At 33.2% G+C, this 15,368-nt stretch overlaps 1 protein-coding gene across 33 annotated transcripts in view; it reads right to left on the reverse strand.

Annotated features, from left to right (window-relative positions):
• Positions 1–15,368, reverse strand: part of ADGRL3 (adhesion G protein-coupled receptor L3) — a gene marked incomplete at both ends in the record, with an annotated part of 572,210 nt that overhangs the window by 68,809 nt on the left and 488,033 nt on the right. For all 33 annotated transcript variants that reach the window (XM_082653308.1, XM_082653318.1, XM_082653323.1 and 30 more), the window contains 2 exons: positions 9,813–9,904; positions 11,204–11,270. In XM_082653308.1, the coding sequence (XP_082509434.1) occupies positions 9,813–9,904; positions 11,204–11,270 (159 nt within the window). The remainder of the gene's footprint in view (positions 1–9,812; positions 9,905–11,203; positions 11,271–15,368) is intronic.

Below are 15,368 nucleotides of genomic sequence, written 5' to 3' on the forward strand. Positions count from 1 at the left end.
AGTGCATTTCCATTTAGGTTTTTTTCTGCATATATAATCAGTCATTTATGAGGAATAAGAATGTTCATTTTATATCCCAAAAGGTATATTAGCACTCAGCTATCCTGTAAAGTATATTTGATAAAATTTTATAATATATATATAACTCTGTATTTTATTTTCAGGAAGATAGCTAACTAAAAGATTGTCTCAGGTATAAAAATGTGTATCTTATTATTTCTTGAAGGAAAAGGAATTTTGTTGCTTAAGTAATTTTTATTGATGATTAATCCTCTCCAAACTGTATGATCTATTGATTTTGTTTCTTAAATTAATGAAAAATACACATAAAAGTTACTAAATATGTTCAAAATATAAACTATTTTTACTTATCAACAAAGTATTTGGACATTTGCATTTTATATAAAGTATATAGGTTATATATAGTGTATGCATAGTACATAATATACATACATACACACATACCTACATATAGATATAGATTTTATAAGCAGAATATTAAATTTATAACAGTATATACATTAATATATATTAATGTAAAAGGGAAAATAGAGGATTAAAGAAATCTTGTAACAACATTGTATTTTTCAAGATGATATAACTTTCTTTCCAAGTAGATGAATGTTTCTGAACACAATGAGTCGTTACTGCGTATGAGTCATGATAACTTATTGCATTACTTTAAAGGAAAGTATCTGCTGGTCAATAAGTTAACAGAACTCAGTCATAAAATTCATCATATAAAGGATGAACTGTTTTGCCTGTATTCCTTCTTACCTTCACCTGTACACTAGAGTCCATCTTCCCTTGCCTACTCAAATGCAGAAACCACACAATTTTCCCCTCTCTTGCCTGCATCAATTAATTGTCTATTCATACCAGATTAAAAGGAAAAGGCTGTAATCTCTATCATGCTTAAAAACTAACCAATCAACAAAACAAAACAAAAAAATGCCCTTGATCCAACATTTCTCGCCAGCTACTATATTTCTTAGCTCTTATTTACAGAAAAAGATCTGAAAAGAGATGTCTTTACATGTGGTTTTTAACTCCTCTCTTCCCATCTGCCTCCAAACCATTTTAATAAGCCTTCATCAAACAACTTTTGTCAAAGACACAAGAACCTCCAAGTTGCTAAATCCAGTGGTCAAGTGTAAGTCCCCATCCTAATTGAAATGCTTCATTGCCTAGCTTCCAGGATTTCTAACTTTCTTCCTATCTCACTGGTTGCTCTTTCTAAATCTACTTTGTAGACTCTGCATTTCCAAGATCTCAAAAGTTAGAGTGACCCAGGGTTTCAGTCCTTGGTCTTCTCTTTTTATATGTCTACATCAATCCCTTTATTTTATCCAGTCACATGGGTTTAAAACAAAATCTACTGTGACCCGTTCTCCCAAGATTGTAGCCAGTACCCACACTCCTACATTTGAGGGGTGGCCAAGCACTGGCTGTTTGTGGGAGAGACAGACACAAGTTGGATGTGCTGGTTGCAGTATCCCCATGCCTGTGTGAGGCCCCACATGGTGTGGGATGGAAGTCGAGGTAGGAAGAGAAGGAAGATGGGTAGTGAGTCAATGGCCATATCCCGACATGGAACTCCAGGGAACTGAAGGATTCTAAATTCAATCCTGGCCTTCCAGGTGGTTTTCAAGGTATATCTGTTAGAGTAGGAGGTTAGGATATGTTTGATTTATCATTTTGTACTCTTGCCCTGAGCTCTGCAAATGTTGAAACTGGCCTGTTCCTGCCCACAGGGTTGATCCAGTCCCCTCTGCCAGATCCCTGCTTTCCCAGACTCTCTTGCATTAAGAGGTGGTCATGTGATATGAGCAAGGAGCTTCTGGGAAATATCTTCCATCCTGACCATGAGAGAGAAAGGCATGAGAAAAGGCTTCTGAGGAAAGCATTCTTTTCTCCCTTCATTTTTGCTTTTGAACACAATTGCTAAAGGATATGATGATGGGAGCTGAAAGAGCCATCTTTGGACCACACGTTGACACTGTGAATGACAACAGCCAACATGCTAAGGATGATAAAAGATGGAAAGAGCTTAGGTACTTACTACCATTACCGAGCTATTAAACCAACTATGGAACCACCTACCTCTGGATTTTAGTTTCTGTAAATCATCAGTATCATTATGATTTAGGCCCTATACTGGTCAGCATTTGCTACTCATAACAAAGCTATCCTAACAGAAACATACAGTGACTAAGTGACAGAAACCAGTCTGGTTGGAAAATCACTATCTCAAGTTTTTGTCATCTCTGCATACCACCTTTACATTATTTTTTTTTTCCCCCAAAATATCTCACTTTGCTTAATGTTTTAAAATGAAATATATCATTTTCATAAATAAAAATACAGGATCATTTACCATTATAGAAAGTAATAAAGATATATAAAACAAAATCAATACTGAAAATAAATAAAACCTGAAAACCATTAAATGCAAAAATAAAATAAAATAAAATCTATATACCAATGAATCCAGATTTAAATCTTCGGCTTTCATTATTTCAACTGCCTACTCAGCATCTACACTGTAATGTTTAGTAAGTCTTTCAAAGTTATGCTGTTAACCACTTCCCCCAAAGCTCCTAATCTACCCCTAATGTGATTTTTTTCTACAGTTCCATATCTCAGCACCACAAGCCAAAACCCTTGGAATCACACTCCACTCCTTTCTCTTATAGTCTACGTAAAATAAATGAGCAATTCTGTAAGTTCTATCCTCAAAACATATCCAAAATTTTAGCACTTCTTGGTTATTAAATAAATTAATGAATAATTAAAGGACAAAAAATCATATCAAAGTTTATACATTAAAAATTAAATAAAATCTGTGAATAATATGGAATACAAATATTATTTAATTATAATTATTCTCAGATTTCTTCCACTCTTACAAAAGTTTAAGTGAATATTTGCTCTGAACTATTTGGGGGGAAAAACTACAGCCTTATTATACTACTTATTTTAGATTAATTTTGCTGTTGTGTGTACGATTACTTCAGAAATTTTGGTTTCATAATACAATTCTGATTACCAAGCTTTCCCAAAGCTGACTGCACATTTCATATAGGATACAAAGGAAATCTGACTCCAGCCACATATAAAGAACACAGGAGCTGCTAAATTTTACATTTTTCTCATAAAGAAGAATTATTTTTCCCTTAGGTAGTCTCTCATCCTTAGGCTGCAATTGACTGTCCTAATTCTGATATAAACCTAATTATTTTGGGGGAAAGTGAAAGAATTATTTGATTTCAAGGTATAACACTTAACAGTTCCAGTGTGTCTGTGACAGTCATCCTTCAAACTGTTTTTTTCTCAAGTGTCAGCTCCCAGAGTATGAGGTATGCCAAATACAGTGATACATAAAACACCTGGTTCCTAGAAAGATCACATAGGGATTTGAATACATTTTAAAGAGAAAGCCTCAAAACAGAGACTAACACTTTTAACATTTCAGAAAAGTTAAAACTACAGCATAAAACGCATAATACAATGAGATTGGCAACAATACTTGGCGAATGTACAGCTTCGTGAGCCAGTGGCTACATACAGTTCATTTTCCATAGAAGTGATTGTTAGATGCTTGTTAATTGAAATTAAGTTAATCAGCAAAGGACTAACTAATACCTAAGAAAGGTCTTAACTTATTTGAAGCGACTCTAGTGGTGTCAACAATACACAGGGCTCCAAACAGTGCTGTTTAGATTGTATTACTTTTCAAATACACCTGGATCATTTATGATAATGTTATGGCACATTTCCAGTGATATTTAACCACAGAACAAGGAAATGGAGGAAAGGTGGGGAAAATGAGATAACAGATGATATTCCTTTCAGAATTTCTTAAAAAGTATTTTATAACAATGAATAAAATAAATCAATTATTAGTTCTGACTCAAGAACTAAAGTGTTCAATGTGTGTGGGTGTTGAAAAGTATATTTGATTAAAAAGGTTTGGAAGAAAACACATCTTCAGTATAGTGTGTTGGCCCTGGAATCTTTTTATAAGACGTGACAGTTTTTAAACACATCTCTAAATATTTAGAAATATTTTAAAATAATTAGAAATTTGTGATGTTTTCATTTAAATTGAGTACTTTTGGTGGTGGAAGGTAAACAACGAATAAAGTCAAGTGAATGGAGACATAACTTTTTTTTTAAAAGTCGGCATGGACGATATAAACTATACTGAGCTTCCTGTTTAAAAACCCAAAACAATATTTCAACCTTTTTACATCACTAGCTAATATTTTAAGAAGAATGAGAAAGTACTATAAATATTTTCCTCAAAACTCATCCAGAAAACATTGAAGTGGATGAATATTTTTATTAAGTATAATTCAGAACTAGGTTTACTGTTCTCATAAAGGATCAAACTCTTTTTAAGATATTGCTCTGACTACGGTATCAAAATGTTACCATTTTGAAAAGCAGGCCATATATATATATAATTCCATCTTAATATATTAATATAAAGAAGAAAAATTAAAGCATTGACAATTATTTGTGATGTTGTTGCATTTTTCAGAATTATATCATTCTGCTTTTTCACCTTCAATTTTTTAGAACCCTACCACATTTAACTCCATGAAGTACTAATGTAATACTAGTCAAGCTAAATTACTTAACTGTTTCTACCAATATCTGGAAACACAGTACAAAGCAAAAGTTACCTTCTTAAGGAATAAATAAGTTATTATGGATACTGGTAAGGCAAAACATTTTTCTATTCATCCCTGAAGCTACTCAGAAGCCTTCTTAGATTTCATTATGTATGGCAGGTGCCCAAGTTCACTGAGACACTTCTTTTTTTTAATTTAGAGCTAACTACAGAACTTCCTATTTATTAATCAAATGAGCATTTCACTCCTAGAGCCAATTCTTTCATAATAGGATAACTTTGGCTTAAGAAAAAAAAAAGGATCATATCAGGCAAATTCTTTATGACACTACATAAGAAACAAAGCCAGTCAAATTCTAATGAGATTTTGATAAGAGGTTGAGCAAATTTCACTAAGGAAAACACAGAGAACCAAAGGCAGCAATATATTTCCACGTAGAGTGGTTAAAAATAATCAAACCATACTGTATGAATACTGAATTATGAGCTGTATGCTATACATATATGATTATATTTAATTATAGCAAAACTCTACAAAGTAGAATCAATTATTCCCAATTCTGAGGAGATACTGAGACTGAGAGCCATAATGTAACTTGCAAGATTATATAACCATCACAGGACTGAACTGAAATCCAAATTGAAATTGTGTATGACACGAGTTTTTGCTCCTCTTTAGCACTACACCTTCCTTTAGCAATTAGAGCACAGGGAGGAAAGAAGGAAAGTGAAAGGTGTTTCTTTAAAAGATCTGACATTGTGTTTGCCAGCCCATCACTCATGTAAAACCCAAGTTAAGGGGAGATACCAGAAATTGGAAAACTGGGCTAGGTCAAAATCAGAATCTTGGATGTAGAAGTCTGTCCCTGGAAAAGGGCAAAGGGTCAGACATAGGAAAGGGAAGCTTAGTAGATTCCTTGTCTCTCCATACGGGCACCAATTTTCTTTCTTAGCCCTAAAAGCTTCTATTATTTCTTTTAATTCTGCAAAGTACTTGTGATGCTGTTAAATATTTTTTCAACAAGAGAAGTAGTTGATAACTACAGAAGTGATCAATTTTTATTTCTAAGTTAAATGTCAAGCGTGCTATAAATGTTCCTCAAGAATTAAAGTTCTAACTGTCATAATACTACAGCGATACTATAAATTAATTTTGTACTGATAATTCATTAACTGTTTTATTTATATTTATATTATTTTTTAAGAACTAGATTAGATTTTTGCTATGATTACTGTAAGCTCCAATTTCAACTTGTTTGAAATTAAATCAGAAAATTCAAATGACTGGAATTACTTTTTTCCTCCAAATATAATTACCTATTTTGATGAAAAGAAGACAAAGGACAAGTAAGAAAACAGCAAACCGAAATGCATTATTTAGTTTTAAGTACTTTTGTAGTTAAATCTGACACTTGGAGTACCTCAATTCCTCTGTAATCACGTTAACTATAGGAATTTACTCTATTATTATTTTTTCCCAGAGTATATCATTAATATAGTAATGAGCCAACGAAATGAATGTTTTATACTAATATCAAAAGGTGTTTATTATGATGAGTGTGAAGTAAATTTAAAATATAATTAAATTATTTAAAAATAATAATTAAATTAATTAGAGTAAATTAGAGTTAGCCATGCAGTGTTAGGGAAAAGAAAATCTGTAGAGTAGCAGCAGATAAGACCTGAAGCACAAGTGATTACACCCAGAATGGCCAGAGGGACACATGGCTTAAAAAGGGACAACTAGACCAGGAAGGCTAAGTAGGCCATGGTAGGAAGTCTGGACTTTAGTGTAAGAGTAACTGGAAATCACTGAAGAGTTTTACCCAAGAGAGTTGCATAATCAGATTTAAACTTTTCAAGAGATCACTCTAGCTAATGAAGGTAGGAGCAAGAATCAGTATGGGGAAAACTGTCAGGAGACCACTGAAGCAGCTTTGCAGAAGTTCATGGTGGCCAAAAAGGTAGTGAACATGGGGAGAAGCAAACACATTTTAGATAAAGAAGATATTTCTATGTGAAAGAATGTGTGTAATTAAAGTAACAAATATTTGATAAATGAATGGTTTTAGAAAGACACTGACCAGCAAAAGGCCTTATATGGTGAGTTTATTTTCTCAATAAACTGCCCAAGGTGGTGCATCTTATTCATCACTTTACAAAAAAAACCCCAAGAAAACATTATTAACTTTTATGCCCTTTCCCTATACTAAAAAAAGAAGACATTGCAAATAAATGATGCTATGTCTTTAAAATACTCTCACATCACCCAATATCACTTAAAAATTCATATTATACAGATCCTTATTTTTGTTAAAAACAAAAAGGATGCCAAATTTTGTGTTCTGCTTAAACCTTTCTTAAATTCTTTCCTTATCAATTATGCCCTGGTGATTTTTTTACAAGCACTTATTAAATAGTTAACATATTTTAAATGAAATAAAATGTCCTTCAGATTCTGGAAAGTTCTAAGGATTATTTTCTTGAGATTTCTCTCTTATTATCTCTCTCCTGCATACTCTCATATCCTGTAGATGATCATTTTTCCTACTTTGTAGAGGAGAGTAGGCAGAAATCCCTCAATTTACTGCTCTACCCTGGTTCCACCACATATCTACATCACGCCTATTATTTATTTTATCTAGTCTGAGTAGAAAAGGATCCTCCTAGCTGGCTTCTGTTATCTCAGAAGAAAAGTGTCCTTCATGAAATTGAATGGAGTGGAATTACTCTCCTGCTATTCTGGATCTCATTCCCTATAGTTTCTCAGGTCATGACTATAACACTGATTTCCTTTCCTCTATCTCTAACCGCTTTTTTACTGGTTCCTTCCCATCAGCATATCCATATCCCATTTTTTTTTTTTTTTTAATGGTACGCGGGCCTCTCACTGCCGCGGCCTCTCCCCTTGCGGAGCACAGGCTCCGGACGCGTAGGCTCAGCGGCCATGGCTCACGGGCCCAGTTGCTCCGTGGCACGTGGGATCCTCCCAGACCGGGACACGAACCCGCGTCTCCCGCATCGGCAGATGGACTCCCAACCACTGCGCCACCAGGGAAGCCCTATATCCCCTTTTTTTCCATCTTAAAACCACGCTCCATATTCTTTCTAATAGCTACTTAATTTCTCTCCTTGAGCCTTATTGATTTTTCCTTAAAAAGCATCATCAAAGGCTGATTACATACCTCTGTGCATTTGATGGCTGGGTATGTTTCATTATTATACCCATTTTAAAGAGGATAGGAAGCCTGAGCAAGGTTAAATAAACTTTCCAAAGGCTATAAACTATAAAGCAGTTTAGACAGAATTCAAATCAAGACAGTCTCATTTAAGGCTTTAGTTTGCTTTGTAATATAAAGTTTGATGCCATCAATATCATTAAATGTATTTATTAGCTTTTGTGTGTTTGTTTTTCTAAATAGTAATATCACAGACATTCAACCCATATTACCTAAAGAAACACATACAAATAATGAGAATACAAATCTATCTCTTAAATATGTGACTGTACTAAGTACAAGGCCTTTTTGAAATTTTTAATCTGGCAAAAGCTGTTACATAAAAAAGTATTATTCACTTCTTTCTGATAGTACTTTAAAAGCATAACAAAAATGATAATAGAGTATTATATGCATTTTGTTTTATATTACACAATAATAGACATAAGGATGCAATTTATACTAAAGTGAGTAGAAGTATGATAAGATAAAGAAATTATATTTTATGTGCCTATTTAACAATCCAAATTCAATATTATCAGGAGCAAACGGCCCAAGGAACTAATACTGCATTTTAGAAGGGCAGTCTAGTCGTACATAATTCAACAGTATAATGACTCAACAAAGCAACATTAAGAAGTACAAAAGGCTATTACTCATAGCAGATAACTTCTAGTTTGCTCCATTACATTATTTTTTCTAATTCCTTAGCTACCTTTTCAACTAATGTAGACAGATGACCCCTTAAACAAAATTAAATACCTAATGTCAATACACTTCTGTCACTACAGTCTTTAATGTATTACTTTAGTCTATAAACATTCATTGAGGGCCTACTATGGGCAAGGAACTATGTCAGGCACTGAATGTAGGAGGATGAAAAATGGGTGACATAGTTGCTATCTGAGGTAGTTCAAGGAGAATGTCAGTAGCACATGAAAGTCACAGGAGACCTCATGAAACTTCTGAAAGTGCATTCATTTAAATAAAAACATTTAACCAAGTTAACACATAGCACAGGCAAATCATATACAAATGCTACTTAATATAGAATATATATTAATGACTAAAGCACATGTTCACATTACTCTTTCTCAAGTGTCACAGCCTCTAAGGGAATAAGACAAAATTTTTGGTTACACTAAAGAACAATTTTTTTTCCCCAGAAAATGTAAATTGTCTTCTTTTTGCATATATGTAAAAGAAGTACTACTAGTGAGGAAAGGATTGTGGATATTTTCATATCTCTCCATGGTTCAGGATAAAAAGGATAAAAAAGTAGAATTTGGGTTAAAGGATAAACCTTAGGAATTAAAAGATGATGGAATAGGTAGTGACAGTCTTATGGAGAGATTTACTTCCCAAGAGGTAAATGTTAACATTTCAAAGGGGGTACAACCTGGAGCCATATATATGTATACAATAGGATTTTACATTAGGGAGCTGAGGTCTCCTTTTCTCTCTCAGGAGGAGAGGAGGGCAGCTGTACAACAGCTCCTCTGCAAACACCCAGGTTAATAATTTCAGGGTTCCTCTCTTCTGGTGTAAAAATCCCCCTTTTGGTACTTGCAGGTGCCACCATCTCACTCTCTTCACACTGCTCTGAAGGGAGAGATGGCGTGTTGAGTACTGGTGTGGTTATAGCTCTAACAAAATAGTCTGCCCAGACACAGCAACTTTGTTTCCTGGACAAAATAAATAAATGCATCTAATAAAAACTTATCATACTGTAAATAAGAATTTAGGGGGAAAAGTTTCTTTGAAGACAGAACTTCACTATACTTAGTTTCAGGCAGATCAAGTCACCTCAATAGTCAATAAATGATCTTATTCAGCAAAGACAACACACTGATCTTTATAATTTTGCCATAAGATTTCAATACAATGAAAAGTAGGGATAGTTTAGTGTATCAAAGTAAGGTAGACTAAAGAAAAGAAAAAGAAAAATCACTTACTTGATATTATCAAGACAGCCCGATTCAGGTTTCAGAATGGCAGTGTGATGAAACATTTTATATAAAGCAATCCCAAGGAAGATTACATTAAGCTGGAATGTAAAAGGTACTGTTATATTGCATAACTGGAGTAGAAAAAAAGTAAGTGTATTCTCTATGACAGATGAGTTGTTCTGGGAAATTAGCTCTCCTACACTTATAAAGGAATTGGATCATAGATGACTGCCTAGTATTTTAGTAAAAGCAAGAGGCCAGTTTGGGAACTCGGGATACCAATGAGTTACAAAGCACTGCTATGCCAAATACACACACATACAAAATCAGCAGCAGTTGGAATGATGATATGGAAACTGCAAGACAAAGCCAAGTCAAGTATATATATATTTTTTTCAAGTATATATTTTTTAAAAAGACAGTAATTATTCCAGGTATGTTACTATATCTACCCTTTAAACATGGCCCTTAATTTACTGTTCAAGTGCTACATTAAAAAACATAAATAAAAAAATCATAATATTTTTGAATAGCTAGGTCAAAAGGATTATAAAATGCTGGTTAAATTTTGATGCTACAACAAATTAGGATTAAAGTAGAGGGAACCCCCACTGACATTGTTATATCACTGGACCAAGAGAGAACATATGATTTGAAACAAAACAAAATAAAAGCTCCAGTGTACATTTCAAATATCACACATATGTAAACTGTATAGAAAAGCACATGTTGAATTGCCCTTGTCACCTGCTTCGTTTATATATTCCAGAACTTGGGGCTATTTTGTATTTTAAAATGGTAAGTATATAAATAATATACTACCAATAGTATCTCAATTAGGATAAATAATGCATATTTGAAATCAAGATATTATGCATTTAAAAATAAAAAAAAGAAAGTATGATTCCAGAATGTTTACCTAACTTACTTATCATTCTCAAGTGAAATCCTCTTAAATTTTAAAGCTTTTGAGATTTATATAAAAACAAAACTGGAAGGAACAGGAAGGTTATTTTGCCACATTTCCAATTTCTGTTTCCATTCATAATTCAAATTATCCAAATGAAAAAGAAAGAAAATGTACTCTTTGTCAAACAAAGTCATCACTGTTTAAAACCTATAAAACGAAATGGATTATGCTAGATCAGGCCCCTGAGGAGCCACAGTACTGCATAAGCTCTTGCAAATGCATGTTTTCTTCTCCCAAGGGTTTTGATTAAGTATTTTACAATATAAAAGTAGACTATAATGAGTGTCTAATTGCTTGAGTTATATAGGGTCAAATAAGTACATGCTTTCCCAAAATTACTCTATGTAAATTAAAGATAGACAGCACAAGGATAGTGAAAGTTTTATTTCTTGACCTGGGAAACACATAGTTAATTAGGAGTTCTTACCATAATTATCAAGGTCGCTGGTCCTATAAAACTCCAAATGAAGTAGGTGTCAAGTCGAAGCCAACATCTGCAATGAAACACAAGGAAGAGAAGGCATTCAAGGACTGGATATGGGACATACATCAAGAGTGAGCGAGTGACAGAGAAGAATGTGAGCTGCAAAGCATTCCACTGGGAGACAGGAAATATTACATTGCTTGTTCATTTAAATGCTGAATTATGTGCCCAATTTCTGACAGCACTATTGATGGAGTAAGATAATCACCCCTAGAGGAAGCAGGAAAAAAATGGCACTGGGCCTATTTGCTAGGGCCTTTTGTGTCTGTCATAGAAACCTTAAAAAAAAGAAAAAGAAAGAAAGAAAAAGCCATACATATAGCCATTAAATCGAGTAGCTTTAAGCTATCTTTTTCTCTCCAATTATGGTGCTACATAACCTGTCTATCAGCTGTCAGGTAAAGTGACATTTTCCTGTCAAGAAGATCTGAGGAAATTCAGGACAAAGAAGAAATAAATTTGGTATCAGAAAACTGAAGTTTAATTAGGTTGGGCAGCCAACCTTTGAGAGTTCTTAAGTCTTAAAAAGTGCATTGTTACTGCTAGTGCTTCTGGGGTTGCAAATTATCCTTAGCATCCCATGAAGTTGATTCATGACCCAAAAGTAAATTATTAATCACTTAATTTCAGTTACATTTAATACTCCCTCAATTCTTAAAGCCTCTGGGAAATTACATTTTCATTCTTCAGGATGACAGGGAGACAAAATGGAAGTGACTAGTTATGAGAAAGATTAATGTAAATTTTGAACAAATTACATTTGATGTTAAAAATCATATCTTGAATTATTTGCCATTTGGCTATATTTGAGGCATAATTAAAAAAGAAAACATCTCCAGTGGAAAACAGTAGAGTGCTTTGCTAAGTGGTCTAAAAGAGCAAATCCAAAGTATGTAAGTATTTCTGATTATTATGTAACTGTTACTTAAACCTCAGCAATAATGGAATACCAGAAAAGCTATGTAGAAAGAACTTTATATATGTCAATACAGGAATAAATAAATAAAATGTTCCCTATTCATATGATGAAATGTTATAAAATAGTCAAGAGGGAGGAAGTAGATCTTTATATGTCAATAGAATAGACCACAGTAACAAAGTTTAGTGAAAAAGTAAAGTGAAGAATCTATACATCTTTGAACTATAATACACATATTTTTGACAGATACATATATGTATGCAATTTTTTTAATGAAAAGGGAAAAATCATCAAACTCAGATTAGTGATTGCCTCTCATATGTGAGTACAGAGGACCAGAAGCAGATGAAAGAGGCTTTAGCCATGTGCTTTATTTTAGTAATTACTGAAAGCTATGTGCCAAAATACTAATAGTTTTAACATTTGAGTGATAGAGGCAGTGATGTTTGTTATGTTTTTTTTTTTACTTTTATGTAACTTGAATTTTTTTGGAAAAGGTTAGAAGCTAGATTTTTAAGTAAAGAAATAACCAAATGCCCTGAAAAAAAGTGATTTCAAAACAAGAAAATCTGGCCTTATTCTATTAAGTTAAATATATGTAAACTAATTTCAACTGGAGTATAATATTTGCAGTCCAATAAGAAACTGACTACAAGTTCATATTTTTTACATAGACATATAATTTCTCTTTATTCAAAATAAACATAATAATCCAATTTGAAAAAATGTTATTAGGGAGGCAATCAATACTTAAACTATTAACCATTAGTTTGTTTGAGTAATTGGTTATCTTTTTGTTGTGCTGTTGTTCAAAAAATTTGGTCATGGAAAATAAGAGTGTGGTATTGCCAATAAGGAGAAACAAACCAGAGAACACAAAGGTTGAAATATGAACATTGTCTTCATTCTGACCAGAGGCTAGTTTGTTACCGCCCTAATAACAAAGGAGTGTGTGTGTGTTGCGTGGAGACCAGAGAAGGGGAAATATTTGTGGGTCTCTCTGCGTCCTCAACAAAGACCACATTTTCCCTCAAGATAAGGACAATAAAGGACAAATCATGGACACATTCCCAAATTAAAACATACAAAAGCATACACATACACACAAACACATACACCAGAGTCCAAGAATGTTGCTGAAATTGTAACAGCATGATATACTAATAATACATTTAAGAATGACTGTTAATAGTACAGCCCCTGTTCTTCTGTAGGTCAGACGAGTTTTAGAGAGCTAATGTGAGAACCAAAACACATTTTCAGCAAGCTGTTTTCAAAGGAAAATGTATTTCAAGAATTTATGAAAACTGTTATTCTACAGGTTAATGACTTCTTAGACAAACAATTTTAACTACAATATTACAGAATGTCTTGGATAAAGTAGAGAATTTAAAAAATTTACATAATTTCACCAAATGTGTTGTTAAAATAAAATAATGTCATTAAATTTTAGCCTTACAAAACTTTTATATTTTTCGAAAAGGTCTTTGTTTTGCAAATGCTTTATTTGGAAATAAATGTGCTTTTGGCATAGTGATCTCTAAATGTAGAAGTGAAATGACTTTAGAAGTTATTTTTTCTGTAAGAAAATTCTTCAATATCTATTCGGTACAACAGATTTCAATTCTCTGAGGAACTGAACAGTGAGAGAGGCGATATGAAACACTTAACATGTATTAAATAAATCCTCTCTCCTTGATGGCTGCCTGGGCTTGACTACCTTCTGGACCACAGTATGGCAAGAATCCCTTTTCTAATTCAATGGCCATATGGCCATACCTGCTGTTTTTGGCCACATGCTGGCTTTCTCAAAACTGTCTGTATTTCCTCTTTCCCATTAACTACCTTAAAAGTTTGTGTGATTTGTGCCCTGAGTTTCCTGTGCCAATGTTGAAAGAATTCACCCTGGCTTTAAGGTGAGGGAGAGTACAGACCAGAAACCATGGGGAATTGTTTCCAGCATCCCCCGTGGATACCAAAATCCATGGATGCTCAAGTGCCTTACAGCTGGTCCTCCATATACATTCACGCTGAATGCATGGATCCGGAGGGCCGACTGTATTATGTGTGTGTTTTTACATGCCTGGGCACATACATCCTACCTCATAGTATTCTCTAAGTCTAGGCCATTCAATGTCACTTAGATACAATGCAAAACCACTGATTAAGGGGAAACAAATGCTATAAAGGAACAGCTTATTGTACTAAACATAATAAAGTCCAACTTGCAAATGGCCAGATAGACCTGCCATTGAAAAATACAATTTATCTGAAAATTGCCTTTATCCACTAAGCATCATTTAATTTGTGAAATCATTAATTTTAATAGGCTACTTTTGTTTAATTTTTAAGATATATCAATTCTTTTTTTAAATGAACTTCTGTCATATACATAAAATCTATAAATTATGTTTATATCAGTACTGTAATAAAAGAGATAACCCGCTGTTGAAAGAGCAAATGCATTCTGATGACACTACATGCTTATTTGAATCAAGACTGAAAAATCTTACAAGACCAGATACATTCTGGAATTCAAAGGAGAACTTGTCACATACCATAAACCTTTACTTTTTCTCCCATTTACCTATACAAAGATGTCACTGAAATTCTTTTTGTAGCAATTTTTAAAAAATCATAAAATCAGCATATATTGCCATATATTTGATAAAGTCTTAGTACATTAATTCAGGTTTATTGGTTTAATACTCTAAACAACTGATACTAATCTGCATGGATAAATTATTATGCTCTTCCAGAATTATTTTCTTCCAAAATATAAGAAACATCACTGCAAATTAAATAATAATAAAGGTGTTGAAATCTGGATCAGTCTCCTGTAAAAATGTTAATTACCAATTAAGCAAGTACTACCTTTAGGTTTACTCAGAAAACAGAAAAATAAAACAATGAAATAAATTAATTTCTCAAAACAGGACAACAGAAAACCATACTTCTAAAGCTAATTCTCTTCTCCTACTAAAATACTCCTCACCATTTTTCTATCATCAGTCATTTAAAAAAGGCATGGCTCTGTATTCTAAAAAGTAGTAAGACCAATTGCCCAACATATATAAATGTCACCTAAAACATATGTTTTATAATGTTTTTAGGTACCAGTAACACTACCAGAGTGTAGTTCCTTATTCAAAGTTAGTTTAACATTGTTCCATTAAGATGCCTTGGGAT

The sequence above is a fragment of the Grampus griseus genome, assembly GCF_964374135.1.
Source record: "Grampus griseus genome assembly, chromosome: 4".
In the NCBI taxonomy this organism is placed as follows: Eukaryota; Metazoa; Chordata; class Mammalia; order Artiodactyla; family Delphinidae; genus Grampus; species Grampus griseus.